Below are 22,770 nucleotides of genomic sequence, written 5' to 3'. Positions count from 1 at the left end.
TAGTTTACATTAGGGTTTATTCTTGGTGTCATACATTCTACAGATTTGGACAAATATATAATGACATGTATCCACCATCATAGTAACATACAAAATAGTTTCACTATCCTAAAAATCCCCTGTGCTTCACCTATTCATCCCTCTCTCCCCACCAGCTCCTGGCAACCACTGATCTTTTTTATTCTCTCCATAGTTTTGCCTTTTCCAGAATGTCATATAGTTGGAATCATACAGTATGTACTCTTTTCAGATAGGCTTCTTTCACTTTGTAATATCCATTTAAGTTCCCTCCACATCTTTTCATGGCTTGACAGCTCATTTCTTCTCAGGACTGAATAATATTCCATTGTCTGGATGTACCACAGTTTATTCATGTACCTACTTTATTTTTATTTTAAAAAGTACTCCTCCCCAACACACACACGCAGTTTGGGAATCTAAGCCTCTTCTTCTGTGACACCTTCCCTATTCTTGCTAGTGTTTCCACACAACTTGGCACTAACATAGTGCTTACTTAGCACTGCATTTCTAATTATTTTATTTGTCCCTCCTACTCAGCCAGCAGTTTTGCCTGGCTCATCAGAGATGGTCTATTTACTGAAATGCCTGAACCAGAGAAATAAGATATGACTAGCTGGTGCCAAGAATGGATCCTGGATGTGACTGTCACTGTGCTGTTCACCATAATGCACTACCTAAAAGTCACTATTTAGAAAAAGTACACACGCATATTTAAATGTACTCATTACATATATTTGTCACCAGCACATCACAAGGAAGTCACAAAAAGTAGGCTTAGTTTAGTACACAATATAGATCCTGTGAAAACACATTTCTCATTTGCTCTGCAGTTTACAATACCTATATAAATTTAAAGCAGTTAAACAACATTTGAGATTACACTGGTATAAAATTGTAATTCACACTTCAGAAACTTGTGAAATAAAAGGCCATGATGGAGAAAGAGTAAGAAATTTGTAGAATTACCAAACTGTCACAGTACCATTTTCCTTTATAAAAGCATCTCAATAAAACAAAATAAAAACTATGGAAAACACAAAAGTCAAATCAGAGATTTTGGTTTAGTACTTTCCCTGAGTCTCTTGTTTTTAAAGAAATCAAAGTAAGTAAGGCTGGTTCAAAACTGACCCATAAGGTCTTGCCTCCTCCATATGCTGCCATGAGGAATACATTTAAGGCAAGAGGCTATACACACAAATGGTCCCAGGGCTTTATTCAGATGCCAGTTTGCTTGTGTTACCACCACAGGGTTATCTGACCCACTGCTGCCCGCTGCACATGGGCTTTAAGAGCTGTCAGCATTTTCTCTTGGCCTGCCATGATACAACACATGAGACTAAATACCAAATGAAGACAAAAGATTATGGTTATTAATAAATATTACAATTCTAGGTGGATTTGGACACTATGTACACCAAATCATGGTAATAACACAGAAACAAACACTTTTATGTTTTAAAAATCTTACATAAACAAGGGTTCAGGGCAAGTCATTTTAAAGTTTTAAATCTCAGATGTTAAAAAACAAACAAACAAACAAAAACCTTTAAAAAAATCTAATTCATTAGATCCCAATAAAACAAAGTAGAAAAAGTGATACGTTGATGCTCGGAATTAGACGAGCATGCTAATTGAAAAAAGTTGTTGTCTCCTTGTTCCTTAAAATTGGCCCCTACAATGTTTCTACTTGATCATCTCATTGCATACACAGTATATTTGCAAGTGATCAAGCACTTCATTAAAAAAGCATATAATCAAATTAAGGGTAAAAGGTTTGTTAGAATCTAAAAAATTATTTTTTACTTCAAATGTACCAGGTTACTTGCTGGGCTTCTACTATAAGGGCACTAAGTAGTATGGATCATACTTTCTGGTCAAATGTAGGAAAATATTTTGCACAGCCATGTTTTTTTACAGTCATTCTCAGAGCATCTCAAAGATAGGTTGCAAATTACTGCTGTATGTCTCCCTCTTGAAATCTCGATTGCAGACCAACGGCCAACATTTCAAAAGCTAATAATCATGCACTGTCTTAAAACTGAGGGGTGGAATGATGGCTCTAACCACCAAAATAACTGCTGCTAGTTATTTAATTTAGTAATATAAGCACCTCATTGCACAGGTGGGGAAAGTGAGGCACAAAAAGGTGCTTCTTCTGTTTTTTGTTTTTTTTAAAGAGAACTCTTGATGCTAGATAACTTTGGGGTATAATGGATTCAAAGTTTTCATGAAATGTTATACTTAACTCACATGTCCTGTTTGCATCACAACACCTTAGTCTAACCTCTTGCAAACTCTTTAAAGCATGGACCTGGCAAATGCCACTGACCACCTGCCTTCTCTGACCAGGTGAAAAAGGCTAGCCAATGCTTGAGCGAAAAAAAAGAATACCACATATTGTTGTAGTATATGTAATTAGCAAGGTTCAATTATGAAAATATTCCATAACTGAATTTCCATAACTCTCAAACATTCCACAAAATTCTCTAAGAACCTGTGGGAGAGTAGAGTACCTGGCAATCCTCTCTTAAACAGAAATTTACCGATTCATTGCATTACTGTTGATGATCTGAAGTTAAATGTATACGATTTCTAAAAAGAAAAGTACTAAACTACTAAATAAAACTGAAAGGATCATCCAAGTTCCTAGATAATACCAAAATATTTATCTAGGATTACTAAAGAAATCATAGCACTTTGGTACCCTTTTCAGAAAAAAATCTCAAAACATAACACAAGCATGTGGCATTTCACACTGTACCGAGTAACAGTAAACGGAGGTGTAACCACTATAACTTCTCCACTAACTTTGTGTTTTGAAACATCGTGTCTGCCCCTAGCAGCTACCATTCCAGTTCCACAGGGTATTTTCCAGTCAGACAAGCTGTACAATGATGGTTCTTTTCAAGACATTCCAGACCATTCCCATTTTCTTGAACCATAACATCTTCCTTTGTACAATGACCGTTCTTTTCAAAACATTCCAGACCATTCCCATTTTCTTGAACCATAATATCTTGCCTTTTCACTTTCCGTTTTTTAAATGTTATCCCTTCTTGTACAGATGAAACCAGTCCTTCTACTGACAGATACACAACACTGTTTGCTCCTACGGGGGAAAGACGGGGAAAAAGGTCATGACACTTCCTTTGGAAAGGAAGAACTGCCTTAACAGTGAATAGTTACAAACAGAAAAACATAAGCCAAAATAAAAATTTCTCCTTTAGCCCCTGTCTCTCTCTATTTTTTTAATTTTTAAAAATTTATTTATTTATTTTTTGGCTGCGTGGCTTGTGGGATCTTAGTTCCCTGACCAGGGACTGAACCCGGGCCCTCGGCAGTGAGAGCTGGAGTCCTAACCACTGGACCACCAGGGAATTTTCTCCATTAGCCTCTCTTAAAAAAAAAAAGGCGGGGGGGGTGGGGGCTGGTGGTGGTGGTGGCTGCAGAATCAATAAAACTCAGGGCCTTTATTATTTTTTTTTAATTTTAAATTGGAATTTAAGGGATAACAATTTAAAATAGCAGTGGAGGATTCAAGTCTAGAATGGCTTCAGAAGGCTTTAGGAGTCATTTTCTTGAATAACAGATCTTGAAGTCAGGAAGATATGGGTTCACATTTAAGCTCAAGGTCACTTACTTTTCCTAAGCCTTTTTTTTTCAGCTATCAGATAAGGGAAATATTGCCTAATTGTAGCATTTTTGTGATGTTATTATGATAATATAGATATGTTCCTGGCAAAGAGTGAGTGCTCACAATATATCAGTTGGGTGACATTCAAAATATTTAATTGGTAAGGTACAGGCATGACCAGTCAAGAGAAACAACAGCCGTAAACAATCAGCGTGGAGGTACCATACATGGATGAACACGTATGTGATATTTATAGTTTATACCTCACCTGAATTTGAAAGGCAAATGTCTTATCAAGGATAACCTCCATCTTCAAGACTTCTGACCTCATTATTAAAGATAAGCCTATATAAGCTTTTCACTTTTTGATTTGTACCCACATCCAAATTATTCTATTAGAATCTGTGGTGAAATTGCTTTTGTTTTTCTTCTGATCTGACCTTTGGGAGGCTTTAACTGATTAGCAGTTCTCTCTACTAGGAAAGCCTTTCTTCCTTCTTCTCTGATCTCACCTTAGCCTAGCTCTCCATCACAGCACTCACTATGGTGTCCACACATATCAGGCTCTCTCACTATTCATCTGCTCAACACATACAACATTTACTTTCAATAAATACTGAACACTATTTTTTATTAAAAGTGTAAAGATGAACAAGCTTGGATTTTCTGTTAATAAATGAATAAAGATAAAATTTTATAGAAATTGTAATACCTACCTAGATGATCTGAGATATGCTCAAATTCTGGTTTATTGGCAATAAGCTCTTCTTTTGTTGGTATGTTTATTCCCATGAAGCATGGATATCTAATTGGTGGTGAAGCTACGCGAATGTGTACCTTGGAAAGAAATCATTTCACACATTCATTAGTTTGACATTCACTGTAAGAACAATTATGCAAAATTCTGTCACTGACAAATACAACATAAAATTGTTTTACAGAATACTTTAACAACATACGGGTAATAAAGCATACTAAAAAATTTCTTTCACTATAATAGGTGGAAAAGAATCCTAGAAAATCATGTGATATACATATAGAACTCCAGTGTTCAGTCAGAACTACTTTTAGAATTAATTCATTACCAAGAATCCTACTTGAGCAGCCCTGTCCTAGACTCCAAAGTGTCCTGAACAAGAATTTCAAAATGTTAGCCACTTGTAAAGGGTTCTTTTTACAGAGATGCCCATTGTTTCCTTCTGTCACCTACTAACAAGGACCTTGCTTTCTTCTGATCTGTCATTTCTCATTTATTATATTCCTAGGACCACCTTCATTCTTTTCTTCTAACACTTGAATGGCACCTTTGCCTACCTCTTATTTTACCTTTTTAAAAAGAAAAATAACATCTACCAGGATATAATAAAAACCTTACTACTACTACAAAGAGCTATGTTTGTCTATTTTTTTAATCTATAATTATATTCTGCCTTTTGTCAGGAACATTTACATAGCTATAATCAGTGTCCACATTTACTTTTTACCTTTCTTGTAACAGCAAAGATTTTCCCGTGTTTTGCAGTCTTCATAATCATAGTTTTTAATGGTTGCATCGTATTTCATCATACTGATGTATCAATTTACTAAATTATTTCCTGCTGGTAGATATATGACCTATTTCCAGTTCTTTTGTTTGTTTATTTGTGTCTATTCTTTTTTACTATTGTAATGGATCTGAACTTGCTTTCTAAATAGACTGTCATACTGCTTTCTATACCATTTTCTCCACAATAGATTTTATTTCTAAATCTGATCAACTATTAGCTGTAAATGACATCTCACTTCAGTAATTTGAATTACTGAACTATTTAGTTAGAATAAGCTTTGAGATTTGAAAATATAACCTAATGTGTCAAATTTATTACACTAGGATTGCTTCTATATCTTCAAAAAGAAAAAGTAATCAATACTCTACAAATTTAAAAGTATTCTATTTTGTGGTCTGTTAGTTTTAAAATTAGGTTTATAAAAATTTTAACATAAAATTTTCATGACTATCATATTATAATTATTGGTGCTTCAGGATAGGTGTTTTAACATTACTTACCTCTTTTGCACCAGATTCTTTGAGCAATTTGATTATGGGTGAAATGGTATTGCCTCTCACAATTGAATCATCTACAAGAACAATTCTTTTGCCTTTAAAGTTGTCCGACAATACTCCAAATTTTTTCGCAACACCAAGTTGTCTTAACCTCATGTTTGGCTGAATGAATGTTCTTCCTACATACCGGTTTTTACATAGCACCTCCACATATGGAAGCCCACACTGACAGAGAAGGAATAAAAGGACAATGAGTAGCACATATACAGAGAACTCTAGGGTTCTGTTTTCTCTAGGTCATGTTTCCATTATAACATGTATGTAAAAAATTTTAAATGTGGTTGTTATTCTGAGCTCTCCATCATCAGATTATAATTTTCCTTCACTATTTAAACTGTAGGGAAGAAAACGCAAAAAGAAAAATTATTGAAAGTCCTCTACTTAGTAGGAAAAACAATTCATTTTGCTAGAATTTGTAATGTTTCTTTCTTAAACAAATATTATTTCTCTATCTTGGAAAAAAACACCAAGAATGTGAACACATGACAAAGAATAAAGCACTGTCAGAAAAATTCACATATTTAAAAACTGTCAGCCAGAAATGAATTAAAACCAGTAGGCTAAGGAGATACTTTCTGAGGGACAGGAGGTGACTTATCCATCTAACAAGGTAATACTTCTCTAAAATGTATGCATATTATTTCATTTAAAAATTCACAAACTAAACTTTCCAACATAGTGAATGTTGGGTATTATACACCAGGATCACTATAATTACACATTCTACCTGGTTATGAAAAATGAAATTAAGTATAGTACTAAGAACATTATACAAAATTAACATAAACAACTTTATTATCACCCACATTCAGTAGGGAATAAATATACCAGTGGCTTGTGAGGGTACTTAATAATAAGCAAATATTACCACTAAATTCTATATATAGTCATGATATTATTTGTTTAAAATGAAGGGGATCGTTTTCCTAGTCTTTGGGTCAACTTTTTGTGGACCCATTAAAAAATAGTACCACTGAATGAAAAGGCTGGAAAATAAGTAACTCTTGCAAAGGAACCAACACTTTCTTTTTCCTTACAATAAACTGATGAGTTTCTCTTTATATACATGGATTTCTAATCTCAGTGCTAAATGAGCAATTCACTGTGTGTTAATTAAGAGAAAATACCTTTGCTGCGTAACCAAGGGCAGCAGGCGTAGCAGATTCCGGGACAGTGCTAACTAAATCCGCATCCACAGGGGCTTCAATTGCCAGCTGCAGACCACAACGGTATCTTACTGTGTAAACCATTTGGTCTGGAATGTTTGGAAAAGGAAATAAATTTTTACTTACTATAATATAGCACAGTATAATATCACTATTCTAAGAAACTAGCTTGTTAGAACTCTATAGAATTGAGCGTGCAGCAACGAAGACTCAACACAGCCAAAAATAAATAAATAAATTAATTAATTGAAAAAGAAAAGCAAAACAAAAAACCACTAAAGTGGAAACACATAAACTGGGGGAATTCACTCTTTAAAAAAAGAATTAACCTTAATACATATCTGAAAATCATAATCCTTACTCCTAAAAGGAAAACAAAATCCAAGAGTCAGATGAAAAGGAAAAACTGTGATCTTATGACTTGTAAGCTCAGTCCCAAAATTCGCAACATATAACTATGTGCCTTCAAAGAGCCAGGTAAGCCTTTGGGCCCAAGAATTGCCATGTTTCAATGAGGTAAATAATAGATTTATATCAATAGTTAGAGATATTTTACTTACCTTCAAATATACTATCTGGTCTTGCAAAATAAACATATTCAAAGATACAGAAAGCCATTGGGTTTCCTTCAGACCTTGGTATAATATCAAGAGTTTGGACATTATGTCTGGATATTTCCACAATTTCTCCAGGCAAGATTTCACGGTAATATCTTGGGAAACAATATTAAAGAAGACTATAAATAAACCAGTCAAATTAAGGCAAATTATCTATTATAAAGCACACAGAGTCCCTTCCCTTATAAAGGAAAAATAGCACAATTTAATATAAAGTCTATTGGCTTAAAAAATTAAAAAGTAGTATTCCTGGGCTTCCCTGGTGGCACCGTGGTTAAGAATCTGCCTGCCAATGCAGGGGACACGGGTTTGATCCCTGGCCCAGGAGGATCCCACATGCCACGGAGCAACTAAGCCCGTGCGCCACAACTACTGAGCCTGTGCTCTAGAGCCCACGAGCCACAACTACTGAAGCCCGCACCTAGAGCCCGTGCTCCCCGACAAGACAAGCCATGACAATGAGAAGCCCGCGCACTGCAACAAAGAGTAGCCCCCGCTCGCTGCAACTAGAGAAAGCCCGCACACAGCAACGAAGACCCAATGCAGCCAAAAATAAAAACAAGTAAATAAATAAATTTATTAAAAAAAAAAGCTAGTATTCCTCCAGCAGTAATTTCCATAAATCTGTTACCCTTAAATTCAAATTTAGAATTAAAAAAATTAAAAGCCCTGTATTTTATTGATTTTTAAAAGCATGAAGGCTAAAGAGAACATTTTAATCCTGGCTTAAATTTTTTGCTCATAACTATTACTTGTTGAGGAGATTCTTCCTTTCTAAAATAAGTCGCATGGTATTTTGAAAACAGGATGCCAGTTCCAGGATTAGAAGGTATTACTGGGACATTAATGTCAGTGCAACTGCTGAGCACAATGTACAAAAGGAACTGCATTTATAAACATGTATTCTTGCAGACATCAGAAACAAAAAAAATTTTTTTTATTGATGTGGAAAAAGTTGATCTGCTGAGTGAGATAAAACTTACCTTGCACCGATAGATAAAAAGCTACAAGATTCTGAAGACACCACCCATCCTTCTGTTTCTGAAGATTTTTTTTCTGTAAATCACAAGACAATCGATTCAGTTACTAAATTCAAGAAATTTTAAAAGAGGATATGTATTTCAAGAGAACAGTTAAACACCAAATAGGTAAGCAAAAGAGCTCATAGAATATCCATTACTGTGACTTTAAGAGCATATGGTTCCTCATTTGACTAGAAGCAAAGATAAAATTAATAATCCCAAGATTCCTTCAAACAATATGGTTTCATGGCTTGAATAAGACATCTGATAAGTCAAAAAGAAAATCACTGAAATCATACTGTACAAATGAAAAAGCTGGGCAAAGGATATGAATCGGCCACTCAGACAGGACAAAACAGGAATGTCCATTAAATATATTAAAAATGGCTCAGCTCAGAAATACTCAAGGAAACGTACTTTGAAAACTAAGTGCCATTTTTTTCTTTTTTACCTAGCTTTTACTCAATAAGCTCCTTATACCTAAAGATTTCAGGGTGTGCCAATAGTAGGACAATGACTTCGGAAAGCATTATAAAATTATATTTCTTTTGAAGTTCATTACCTTTATCATTTATATCAGATACAGGAATAAGACGACCAATGCACAGAGGACGATTTCCATAAGGATCTCGTACTGCATAAATCACATCTCTGTGCATTATAATCAGCGAGTATGCCGTGGGTGCTTCCTTCATTAAGTTTTTAATCCTGGAATCAATTAAATAATTGAATGAATAATTTTAGTTACAAACACATGCAAGACCAAGCTCTCATTACCAGAGCTGCACACTCAGCCTACTTTTACCATTACCTTGCCACCCAGTCTGGGGTGTCATCTTGTTCCTGAGGAGGGGTATACGCCAGTAACTGTGTGATCATTTCGCTATCAGAACTTGTTGACAGACCAATACCATGACGCAGAAGCTATTTGGAAAGGAGAAAAGTTGCAATCATTAGAGGGGAAGCTTTAACTCACCCCTCACCCAATAGCCTGCCATCACAGGAAGAGATCAGGCATCGTGTAGATGCTCAGTTACGGAATCCTGCATCCTACCAATGGTAGGTATGTATGCGTAATAGCGGAGAACCGCTGCTGGAGGCAATGGGAAGTGTCTGAATCTTTTCAAACAGGAAAAAAAGGGGGGAAAAAAGTGCTTTAGGAGGTATACAGGAAAGCTTTTGAAAACTGAGTTTGATGGAATGTAGACCTGCAGTGGGTGGCTGGAGGAGGGGGACGGAGAAGGCATGAGGGTTTGGGATTATGGTTCTAACTTTTTCAGCCCTCGACACTCCTGACAGATAGGACACATTCCCGTAAGAGTGGCACACTGCAGTGCAGACTCTCAACTCAGGTTTTTCGGTGGTGGTGACGGTGGCTACCCATCCTCACTGATCATCCCTGATGCAGGGAAATGCGTAGAGGTGAAGTCTAGCATCTGGGTAAGGCGTTAGGCAGAAAATAATGACCTGGGTATTGTTTAGAATGGAACTTCCAGTGGTACCTCTAAATAGTGAGTTTTTAAATAATTTTTACTTCATATTTATATTTTTTAAATTGTCTGAATAAAAAAAAATTTTTCATTTCGGAGGAAAAAAACTGTATTATTGTAATGACAATGCCAGAACTTAAGAAGAGGGCAGGACAAAGTTCTGGGAATACTTAAATCAATTTTCCAAATCTCAACTCCAAAGCAGTGCATCAGAGTCACCTTAGGAGCATATTAAAATGCAGACTCAGCAACCGGTCCCTCCCCAGACTCTGGGGGGGGAATCTCTTAGAATCTGTAATTATAACAAGTACTCCAGCTAATTCTGATACAGTTGTTCTTTGCAGTTAGATAACAGGTAGCAACAATAGGATAATACCCTTTTCCAAGCTCCTCAATAACTTCTTTTCAGTAATTTATTACAATCACGAAAAAAGCATTAAAAAAACCTTACCTTTTTCCTTAAGCGAGCAGCATTTACCAATTCGCCATTATGTGCCACAGCTATTTTCCCATGAAGTGTTTCAACAACAAAGGGCTGGCAATTTTCTAATTCACAGTTTCCTGTAGTGGCGTACCTCGTGTGTCCAATTCCAAGATTTGAAGTATATAATTTCTTCAAATTGTCTTCAGTAAAGACGTGATTTACAAGACCCATTCCCTTGCAAAGTCAAAGTAAGAGCTCATTTTAGGGAAAAAAACACTAGTAGCATTTTTATATGCCTCTGCTCAGACAATCCCAAATTAGAAAATGCAGTTCACTTAATTTCTCTGTGCTTCAGAATTCTAATCTTAAAAAAAAAAAGGGACTAACCTAATTGTAAGAATTGTGATGCATTAAAATATATATTTGAGGTGAAATTCACATAACATAAAATTAACCATTTTAAAGTGAAAAATTCAGTGGTATTTAATGTAGTCACAATGTTGAAGTGCTTGTTTTATAAGATACTTTTTGATAAAACATTGAAGAACAGATGTACTAAGCGTTAACATTTGTCAAATACAATAAACTAAATTATTTGTAATTTTAAATTAAAGCATGCTAAAGTATTCAAATAAATGACTTGTCTGAGTCAGTCTAGCAAATCATCACTGGGAGAGAAATAAAAATAGAAATGACAAATAGAAATGGTTGACCCTTGAACGATATAGGCTTGGACTGCACAGGTCCACTTTTTCATGGATTTTTTTCAATAAATATATCAGAAAATTTTTTTGGAGATTTGCAACAATTTAAAAATACTTGGCAGATGAACCGCGTAGCCTAGAGTAACTGAAAAAAATTACGAAAAAGATGGTTATGTCATGAATAAAATATATGTAGATACTAGTCTATTTTATCATTTACTACCACAAAATATACACAATCCTATTATAAAATGTTAACATTTATCAAAACTTATGCACACAACAAACATAAACCATAAACTGTGCTATTTGCTGTTTCGAGAAATGTAAACAAACATAAAGGTGCAGTATTACATCATAACTGCATAAAATGAACTGCAGTCCGTACAGTAATACTGTAATAATTTCGGAGCCCCCTCCTGTTAATACTGCAGGGAGCTCAAGTGCTGCAAGTACCCACTTAAAATGCCATGTGACACTAATCCTCTCCGGGTGAGCCCTTCATCTCTACCTCAAGTTCCCTATTGCAGTAAAATGTCTCCTCTCCCAGTTCCTGCGTATTTTTCTTCGTGTTTTACTGCAATACCGTAAACCTTGAGTAACACCGTGGGACCCATACAAACTGCCACTAGTGATGCTGGAAGTGCTCCCAAGAAGCAGTCACGACTTTACAAGAAAAAGTTGGATTGCTTGATGTCTACTGTAGATTGAGGTCTGCAGCTGCGGCTGCCCCACCATTTCAAGATAAATGAATCCAGCATAAAGACCATTGTAAAAAAAAAGAAAAGGAAATATGTGAAGCCGTTGCTGCAGCTACACCAGCAGGCACAAAAATCTTGCACTTTTTGTGAAATACCCTTTTATCTCATATTGAAAATGCAGCTTTTATGTGGGTGCATGATTGTTATAAGAAAGGCATACCTATCTAATATGATTCGAGAAAAAGTGAGGTCATTATATGATGGCAATGCAAAAGGAAGGTGAAGGATCTAAAGCTGCAGAATTAAATGCCAGCAAAAGATGGCTGGATACTTTTAGGAAGAGATTTAGCTTAAACAATGTCAAGATAACAGGAGAAGTGACTTCTGCAGACCAAGGGGCAGCAGACAAGTTCCCAGACAGCATTAAGAAAATCATTGAGGAGAAAGGATATCTGCCTGAACAGGTTTTTAACGCAAAAAAAAAAAAGGTTTTAACGCAAAAGTGCCCTACTGTGGGAAATAAAATACCACAAAGGACATTTATCAGTAAGGAAGTGAAGCAATGCAAGCACCAGGATTTAACGCAGTAAGGGATAAGCTAACTCTCCTGTTTTGTGCAAATGCAGTGGGGTTTAGGATCAGGACTGCCCTTATCTATAAAGCTGCTAACCCCCGAGCCTTGAGGGGAAAAGATAAACAGCACCTGCTAGTCTTTTTTTTTTTTTAAATAAATAAATTTATTTATTTATTTATTTTTGGCTGTGTTGGGTCTTTGTTGCTGCATGCGGGCTTTCTCTAGTTGTGGAGAGCAGGGGTTACTCTTCGTTGTGTTGCACAGGCTTCTCATTGCAGTGGCTTCTCTTGTTGCGGTGCCCGGGCTCTAGGCGTGCGGGCTTCAGTAGTTGTGGCATGCTGGCTCAGTAGTTGTGGCTCACAGGCTCTAGAGCGCAGGCTCAGTAGTTGTGGTGCACGGGCTTAGTTGCTCTGCGGCATATGGGGTCTTCCTGGACCAGGGCTTGAACCCGTGTCCCCTGCATTGACAGGCGTATTCCTTTTTTAACAAATTTTTATTTATTTATTTATTTATGGCTGTGTTGGGTCTTCGTTTCTGTGCGAGAGCTTTCTCTAGTTGTGGCTTCCCTGGCTTTCTCTAGAGCGGGGGCCACTCTTCATTGCGGTGCGCAGGCCTCTCACTATCGCGGCCTCTCGTTGCGGAGCACAGGATCCAGATGCGCAGGCTCAGTAATTGTGGCTCACAGGCCCAGCTGCTCCGCGGCATGTGGGATCTTCCCAGACCAGGGCTCGAACCCGTGTCCCCTGCATTGGCAGGCAGATTCTCAACCACTGCGCCACCAGGGAAGCCCGACAGGTGTATTCTTAACCACTGCACCACCAGGGAAGTCCGGCTGCTAGTCTTTTAACTCATGGTTGTACAGCAAGAAAGCTTGCACAACAAGAACACTTTTTCTGGACTGGTTCCATCAATGCTTTATCCCTGAAGTCAGGAAGTACCTTGCTAGTAAGGGACTGACTTTTAAAGTTCTTTTGATATTGGACAACGCCCCTGCCACCCAGAACCCCATGAGTTCAACACGGTCAGACCCAAGCGGTCAAAGTGGTGTGCTTGCCCCCAAACATATCTTTAATTCAGCCTCCCTATCAGGGGATCATAAGGACCTTCAAGGCTCATTACACAAGGTACTGTATGGAGAGGACTGTCTACGCCATGGAAGACAAACCCAACAGAAAGAACATCATGGAAGACTGGAAGGATTACACCACTGAAGATGCCGCTGTTGTTAGAGAAAAAGCTGGAAAAGCCGTCAGGCCCGAAACAATAAATTCCTGCTGGAGAAAACTGTGTCCAGATGTTGTGCACGACTTCACAGGATTTACGACAGAACCAGTCAAAGAAATCATGAAAAAGATTGTGGATATGGCAAAAAAATAAAAATAAATATATAAATAAATAAAAATGGGATGGGATGAAGGTGTGTGGGATGAAGGTGAAGATAAGGATCTTGGAGAAATTCAAGAGCTAACAGTCACCATACCAGAGGAATTAACAGAAGATGACTTGGTGGAGATGAGTGCTTTCGAACCAGTGCCAGATGATGAGGAATAAGACACAGAAGAAGCAGCGCCAGAAACAAACTGACACTCTGGCAGTAGGGTTCCGATTATTCAAGACTCTTTTTGGACTTCTTTTACAACACGGACCCTTCTATGATACAGGCACTGAAACTAAAGCAAACCGTGGAACGATTGGTACCACATAGAAACATTCTGGGAGAAATTAAAAAAGCAAAAAAGTCAGACAGAAATTATGACATATTCCCATCAAGTTACATACAGTGTACCTGCCTCTCCTGCCTCCCCTTCCCACCTCCTCCACCTCTTCCACACCTGGGACAGCAAGACCAACCCCTCCTCTTCCTCCTCCTCCTCAGCCTACTCATTAGGAATGAAGACTACTAGGATGAAGTCCTTTATGATGATCCACTTCCACTTAATGAATAGTGAATCATCAACATACTGTACAGTTAATAAACTTATCTGTTGTGGACGTGTGAGAGTCTTCTTGTGAAAATCTAGTAACTGTACAGCAAAAACCATATGAGACATTTTTGTGTCACCACCATCACCATTGCCTAAGTAGTCATCGTGTACAACATCATGTGCAAGACCGGTATTAAAGTGGATAGCCCATCCTTACATAGGCATAAAGTGAGTGATATTTTATAACGATTCATTTATTAGTGTATAGGCTAGGCAGCCATAAAGCAATCATATTGCTGCTTCTTTGTTACCAATGCATGAATTGTTATACCTATAAATATGAATTTTTTCACATTATCTTTTCATTTTTGAGGTCTAGTGTTAGTAATACATATAACATATACAGTGTTCTATATTATTAAGACATTAACATAGGTACCGACAGAATTTATCTTGTAAAAAGACAACATAAGCTTATTGTATCGATAAAGGCAGTCCTATACTGTAAATGTATTTTCTCTCCTTTATGATTTTAATAATATTTTCCTTTCTCTAGCTTACTTTATTGTAAGAACGGTATATAATACATATGACATACAAAATATGTGTTAATCAACTGTTTATGTTATCAGTTAAGGTTTCCCGTCAACAGTAGGCTATTAGTGGTTAAGTTTTGGGGGAGTCAAAAGATATATGCAGATACTGGACTGCACGAAGGTCAGCGTCCATAACCTGCATTGTTCAAGGGTCAACTATACTTCTAATTACAGATTATTTTTATTCAAAGTTCCTCCCCTCACCACTATATACTAGTTATCTTTGGGCTATTGTTACCTTTATACTCAACATTTTTTAATGCTTAACTATACCTTGTGTGTTTTGAATGTTGGTATCGAATTCCCATCACTGGTCACAATACCAGCACTCTCCTGACCCCTGTGAATATAAAAAGGTATCAGCTGTTAAATTTACCCCATTGATAAGCTTCTTAATGACTTTTATGAAACATACTTTTCTCAATAACATCCATGAACTCAGTCTGACAACACAGTAAATGCTACTAGCACTAGTGCCACTTCCACATCATGTCATGATGATGACAATGACAACAATTAGCAATAGCAGCAGATGAGACTGAGTTCTAACTAATATGCCAGGCACTGTCCTAAGCATTTACATGAATGATCTAATTTATTAGGCTTTGAAAACAATCCTCTGAAGTAGGTACTATGATTACCATTCACATTTTACAGAAAAGGACAACACTAAAGAAACAGAAGTAACTTGTCTAATGCCACACAGAGAATGGTGGCACGGCCAGGATTAGAACACAGACAATCTGACTTCAAAACTTGTACTTCTAACCTCTGTATTATGTGACCTCTAAATAAGGTTGAGTATGTAGATATAAATAAAAAGCTCCAAATAAAATAGCAGGTAAAATGCTTGTGGGTACTGGAATTATGAACAAAATTTATTTTTTTGTTTTGTTTTGCTTTTTGCACTCATCAAATTTTTTCTGACAAATATCTATCACTTTTGTCTTCAGAAAATAAATGCTACTTCAAAAAACCCCAAGCTGATGAGGCACTCTGTATCTCATTTCCTGCATTAGTATTTTTAGGTGATGATACAAAGAAAGCCAGAAGCTAGGCTTCTAGCTAGGTAGGGTAACACACTGGTAAGACTTAGAGGATCTGCACCACAGTGGAGTACAAACTCAAAAGATACAATAAAGGTTCAAAGTGCTCAACAATTTTTAATAGTTCTGAACAAGTGCTATAAATACTAGATGTTTATTAACAAATTTTTGTTCCAAAGAATATATATCAGGGTAGAAATAAAAAGTAAATCTCTACCATAATATGTATGTATACATTAACAATACATGATTTATTTGGTAAAAAGGATCTTTTCCAAAATTGTAATTGTTCAGACATTTTAATGACAAGAAAAACTACAATATTAAATGTACTTGCAAAGTAAAAATCTAAAAAATTAAAATTGAAGTGATTTTACTAAATGCTTTAAATTTTACTAAAAGCTTACCAATGCTTTAAATACTATGAACTATTATGCTGAAAACAGACATGCATAATACTCTACAGCCTATATAAATGAATAATTTGTGACTTAGGATTTATTTATTTAGTGAAATGATGTGGTTTGTAGTTAACCAATGTTCAAAGACTAAGTGATTCATATCAGAGGAGAAATAAAAATGTTAGCCATAAACCTTAGGGCAGAAAGAACCTCTGCCAACCATTTCCAAAACAAACAAACAAAAAATCAACAATCATATAGTAAACTAGAAATAAACACAAAAAAAGTTTTCTTTCCCTTTCCTCTCAAGGGTAATTTTTCCTTTAAAGCTGAAATGAATAACATTAGGAATCATTTAGGTCCAGGCTTCTTTAATCACAAAGCCTGCTTATTTGGCAGTTTCTCAAGTTACTCCCCTCAGGCAGCTTGAACCAGTTAAACTAGATCCTTTCAGCTCTTCAGAGCTTATTGACAACCAGCCGTCTGGTTTCCTAGGAAACAAAACCTTGGCTAGAAATAGTGAATCATTTCCAGGTCACTTTCAACATGGAGAGTGGAGCAGGAAAGCACTGGACTGAGGAAGAGGTTAAAGCTTTGCTAAGTATCTGGGCAGAAAAAAATATACGAAAACAACTTTATGGAACACTGAGAAATAAAGGAATATTTATCTACATTGCTAAAAGGCTGCAAGCACTAGGAGTATACAGAGATTGGAAACAGTGCCGGGCAAAGTACAAAAATCTCAAATATGAATACAGAACAGTTAAATATGCCCACAACTCTGGAGACAGCTCTAAAACTATGAAGTTCTTCCATGATTTGGATGCGATCCTGCAGTATGAACCTGCCACACAATTAACAGAGGAAGATGCAAATGACAGGTGCCTGGCAACGCTGAGCCAAAGTACAGCTCCAGAGATCACTGAAGGTAAAAAGAAAAAGTACCATTCTTTTGTTTTTACCTAACAAACTGTAAAAGAACCAGACTTGAGTCCATATGATAAATATAGCCTGAAATATCAACGTTGAGAAAAATAACTGACCTGTTATGTATATGCTATTTTGCACAAGGTAAAAAATAATTTTAAAAAAGAGTTTAATGCCAACCATTTAAAAAATCTGTAAAATACAGAAAAAACACATTAAAATGACACCAACTGCTACTGCCAACTGCTCCTTACCCATGTTGATGCAGTTTTTGGAAAATGGATTGGGTTCTGAAAATATTTTAAGTCTTAATTTTATGAGTCGTGAAAAAAAAAAAATATTGCTCAACTGTTGTTTTCCCACAGCTCCAAATAAGACAGAACTTTCTGCTCTATATTATGTTCCCATTTTCCTAAATTTATAAATAAAAGCACTAAAGTACTAATAACTGATAAAGAACTTCAATACTTGTTTGGAAGAACATCTCCATTTTAACAGTAAGTAAAACAAATAGATTTGATAGATTAAATGATTTATGATTAAATGATTTAAATACTGGCATATCTCAGGGATATTGTGGGTTCAGCTCTAGACCTCTGCAATAAAGCAAATATCCCAACAAGGCAAGTCACACAAACTTTTTGGTTTCACAGTGCATATACAGTATGTTTACACTATACTGTAGTCTATTAAATGTGTAACAGCATTAGGTCTAAAAAAAAACCCAATGTATATACCTTAATTAAAAAATACTTCATTGCTAAAAAAATGCTAACCATCATTTTAGCTTTCAGTGAGTTGTAGCAGTAACATCAAAGATCACTGATCACAGATCACCATGATACAATTAAATAGTTTGAAATATCTTGAGAGTTACCAAAATGTGACACAGAGACCCGAAACGAGCATGCTGTTGGAAAAATGGCGCTAACAGGCTTGCTTGACACAGGGTTGCCACAAACCTTTAATCTGCAAAAAATACAATATCTGCAAAATAATATATGCCTTATTAAAACAAGGTTCTTGAGCTGTTGTGTTGTTAAACCCAACACTATTTACATAGAATTTGCTCACTGTGAAAGCCGAATGCATCACTAGGCAAATTGGGAAAAATCAATGGCAGTAATGAGATTTCTCCCACGGCCAAAATCTTAGAGTAGCTATTTTTAAGAACAGAGTTGTTCAATTCAATTCAAAATCTGTTTAATACCTACTGTCTGTGTACACCGTGTGCAAAGCAGTGAGTTACATGCATTCATGGATATAACCACAGAAAGGAGGGAACTGTGAATAAATGTAACCCAAAAGAAAGTGGTAAGTGGTATAATAAAGGTACCAAATAAGAAGGGGGGTTAAAGATGAGAGATTACAGTTGAGTTAACTTGGGTTATCTGAACTTCGTGTTTAAAGCTCAATAATAAAATCCTTTGGTAAAAAATCCACCCAGCTTACTGCCTTTACACTTCTAATACCAAACCAAATTCTGAGAAAGTTTTGCAGTCATTACCAAGTTAAACAGTAATTATATTATTTTATTCAGTTAATCACTCTGCACTCATCATCATCTAAATGCTTTAAGTATTGATTAACAATAAGTAAATCACTCACTGAGCTTCTGAAAGGCCTTGATTTAACCACAGATTGGCGTAATGAAGATGTGATGCTAGTATCTCCACTTTTAATGGGACCTTCTAGCCCTTTCAGCTACTTGCATGGCTCCAAACTCCCCATTTCACTCATAAGCAGAGGGCCCACAATACACCTTAACCATGTATGTTTAGGGTATGTCAAACACCCAGTTCTAAAACCAACTCTCTTTCCCCATCAAAACTGATCCTCCTACAAATTGCTTCCACCTTACTATCACTGTATTTCTGGTCACTTAAATAGAAATGTTTGAGACAACCTTGATTTTTTGTCAGTCACTAAGTCCTTAAAAAAAATCTACTGATGTGTTTCATAAATTTATCTCTCTGCTCCATTTTCATTACCACCATCCAGAACTTCATCATCGCATGGAACATTAGGATAACCTCTTAACTGGCCTCCCTAGTTTTCAGGCCCTTCTCACATTATCTTCCACAATACCACTGATTGTTTTTATACAATTTTTTAAATTATAAAATTACAAAAAAATTAGCATTTTGTTTACGTTTAAAATAATCTTTAAATTATACCCAGAATTGACCATAATTTAGGGTTAAATGTTACTTAATGGTTCCATAATATTTAATTGAGTGCATATACCAGAGTTTGGGTCTTTGCCCCCTTATGTAACGGATGCTGCAATCGATTACCTTTCTCTTTTTTTGGCCACACCGGGATCTTAGTTCCCTGACCAGGGATTGAACCTGGGCCCCAGCAGTGAAAGCGCCACGTCCTAAACACTGGACCGCCAGGGAATTCCCTACAATCAATTATCTTTTGTCCATATTTAAAATTATTACTTTAGGATAGACTATCAGAGTTCAATTTCTGGTCGGGGGGGCGGGTATAATTACTTTGAAACATATTGCTAAAATAACTGCTTTCCAAAAGAATTGTACTTTAACAATGAGACTGTCCCTTTTATAGAACCCTGTCAAGTAAGATTATGGAGTGAGGTTGAAAGGGGGAGAGACTTTGCTAATTTAATAAATAATGGAGTATGCTAATTTAATAAAGAACAGAGTACAACAGTGTATGCAATAAATTACTTTGCATTTGTTTAATTACTAGTGCTGTGGAACATTTTCCTACATATTTATTCAGTTTTACAAATTGACTGTTCATGTCAATTGAGGTCTTAGAAAAATCTGCATGACCTCTTTCGCCTTACAAGTTTGGCTGATTTTTATTAAACCCACAAAAGTTGAAAGTTTTAACATAGTCACATAGTTTCTTTTCTAAGGCTTAGAAAGCTCTCCTTTCTCCAGGTCTAATTCATTTATAATGTCTTCTGGTGTTTTTGGTGGAAGCAGTAGAATTTTTATTGGTGTAGGGTAAAAAGAGGAAGGGAAGGAAATGAACGTGCCTTTTCTACTGTTGGGATCAACCGCATTCATGCAAGGGGTAAGGACAGAGGATCTGGTCCCCTCTGTTAGGCAGCAGGTAGTCTGACTGAGCCTTGGCAAAAGACCCAAATACAAATTCTAAGACGCTTCATGTTCCGGAAATTGTAATTATCCTCAACCTCAGAATACCTTTGGCTGACTGCGGCCAAATCATATTCCTTCACTGAAAGAAAGTTTCCGCTCTCTTTCCCTCCTCTTCCTATATACAAATGCATTAGGAATAATGACCTAAGTGTTTCAGTTTAAAATCTCCATGCCATGGGGCCCCGACATACAATTTTGGGATTCATGCTAGGAATGACCAACCTAAGGGAAAAAAAAGAGAAATCCCCTGAAGAAGTTGGGGAGAGAGAGCTTCTCTTTTTTCCCCCCATCTATATGTTCAGCTCTAGGGCCTTTTCAGTAAATGAAAGTAGGCCCTAAAGCAGATAACAGAATAGCAAACCCTACCTTTCCTTGCTGTTCTAATCAAGCTCAGTTGTTAAATTACCTGGGGATATGAATATCTTTTGTTCTTCTCTCTAAAGAGAATTCTTATGTAACTTCAGGTTTTTATTTCCCATATTCCCAACTAAATCCAAAACATTCCCTAACTGCAATTTAGCCTCAAATAATTATGAAACTTGATTTAAAAACTGACAATTTTTATTTTGAGTTTTAAATTTATATAATTATGCCATTTGAAAACACTGATACTTCCCTTATTTTTCACTTGTTTTTTTTTAATATAAGAATCCCCAGTATAATCTTTAAGATGATAAATAGCATTCATTTTCTTATTCTTTAATGTAATGCCTTGTAATTATAATGGTGAATAGTGATTTTAAAATGAATGTTTACACCATCAAAATCATACCTAACATTTGATCTCCTAATGTAAAATATAATGCTATTTCTGTTACTCAGTAAAACAAAATTAGAAAAACATGTGAAAATGATATAAGGAGATCAAGGAAGGATGTCTTCATATTTCAAGGCTGGCATGGTTCTTTTAAATGGTACATTCCTTGGTCCATTTAAGCAAAACTTAGATTAATTTCTGGAAAGTTTAGTATGTATCCATCAACTAGTTACATAAGACACATACAAACTCAGCTATTTGACCATATATGACAATAAAACAAGATTTTCTGATTATCTCATTGCAGGATTTCTCTCTCACATTACCAGTATCACTTAAAGGGCCAACTATGTTAAAGCACCTAAAATACAAAAAAAAGAAAATACCTCATTTTAAAGATGTAATTTAATTTGAAAATTAACTACAACCATCTCTAGAAACTTATAAAATAAGCAAACAATTCTAGTGGAAGTTCAAAATGTCAATGGGATGGAAGAAATTAGATTTCTCTTTATGTACATAAATATTTAAACCATATTATACCACTATTACAAAAAGCATCTACCCTAAATCTATAATCCTTCATGAATATGAACAAATTCAACTCAAACTATTAGCATTATCAGTTATAATCCAATTTTAATTTTCCTTCGTACTTATTTCTAAAAGGAATTCTCTCTTTCCAGGCAAAATGTCAGTTACATCAGTAGACAAGGAAGACATCCCAGGAAATCCTTTACTTTTGGTTTCTCATGTCAGACCAATGGAACTAGGTAGGTATGGTATGGTGGGCCAAATATATAATGAAACTGATCCAATTTCAAATTGGAAAGTAAGATTGGTTTCAAATCTGAGAAAATGGATGCATTTTCCTGGTAGAAACACTTAAGATTAATTTATGTTTCCCTCTTTTTTACCAACCTATACAAAAAAAAAAAAAATCATTTCTAAAACAAATGATTTCCTTAACAAAATGTAAATTGCCTGGAAATATTAGCCTTCAAACCTCCAATCTTTATTCTTTAAACATAGTAAGGAATCTGATGGCCAAAATTACACATAGTAAGTGCCTAATATTTAATGAGCATATGACTTCAGCATTCCTGGGGTCTAAGAAAACCAGAATTTTATATTTGAAAGTAAATAATATCAAATCCATAATGAAGTCAAGGATGATTTTATTCACCCAAAAAGTCAACATAAATCTCCTTCTTGCTTCTAAATTCTTACTGAAAGTTAATCCAAGTATGGAAAAAGACTGAAAAGCATCTTAAAGAAAAGAAATTAAATACACCACAAAATAAAAACAACTCCGTACCTCAAGTAAATACGATAGTGTTTTTTAATGAGTAATGTTATGGATGCTGAGGTCTGAACTACCTTTTTATTAAACATGAAATCTGAGAAAAACAAGATAATGGGTTGTTAAATAACCAATATAATGTCAAGTAATGCCATTACCATAAAACGAGTTGCAAAACTGTACCAGAGATGTAATACAAAGTTATTAAAGGATTTATAACT

General features: G+C 35.8%; 1 protein-coding gene across 1 annotated transcript in view; it reads right to left on the bottom strand.

Moving 5' to 3' along the window:
- Positions 1–22,770, bottom strand: part of PPAT (phosphoribosyl pyrophosphate amidotransferase) — a 37,660-nt gene continuing 14,890 nt past the window's right edge. The window contains exons 2-11 of the mRNA XM_036853577.1: positions 15,252–15,318; positions 10,506–10,712; positions 9,376–9,488; positions 9,127–9,272; positions 8,526–8,598; positions 7,486–7,637; positions 6,887–7,014; positions 5,703–5,924; positions 4,372–4,492; positions 1–3,130 (exon numbers count right to left, since the gene is read on the bottom strand). Coding sequence (XP_036709472.1) covers positions 2,865–3,130; positions 4,372–4,492; positions 5,703–5,924; positions 6,887–7,014; positions 7,486–7,637; positions 8,526–8,598; positions 9,127–9,272; positions 9,376–9,488; positions 10,506–10,712; positions 15,252–15,318 — 1,495 coding nt within the window. The 3' untranslated portion in view covers positions 1–2,864. The remainder of the gene's footprint in view (positions 3,131–4,371; positions 4,493–5,702; positions 5,925–6,886; positions 7,015–7,485; positions 7,638–8,525; positions 8,599–9,126; positions 9,273–9,375; positions 9,489–10,505; positions 10,713–15,251; positions 15,319–22,770) is intronic.

This window comes from Balaenoptera musculus, chromosome 5 (genome assembly GCF_009873245.2).
Source record: "Balaenoptera musculus isolate JJ_BM4_2016_0621 chromosome 5, mBalMus1.pri.v3, whole genome shotgun sequence".
Taxonomy (NCBI): Eukaryota; Metazoa; Chordata; class Mammalia; order Artiodactyla; family Balaenopteridae; genus Balaenoptera; species Balaenoptera musculus.
This window is presented reverse-complemented; position numbering and strand designations above follow the sequence as displayed.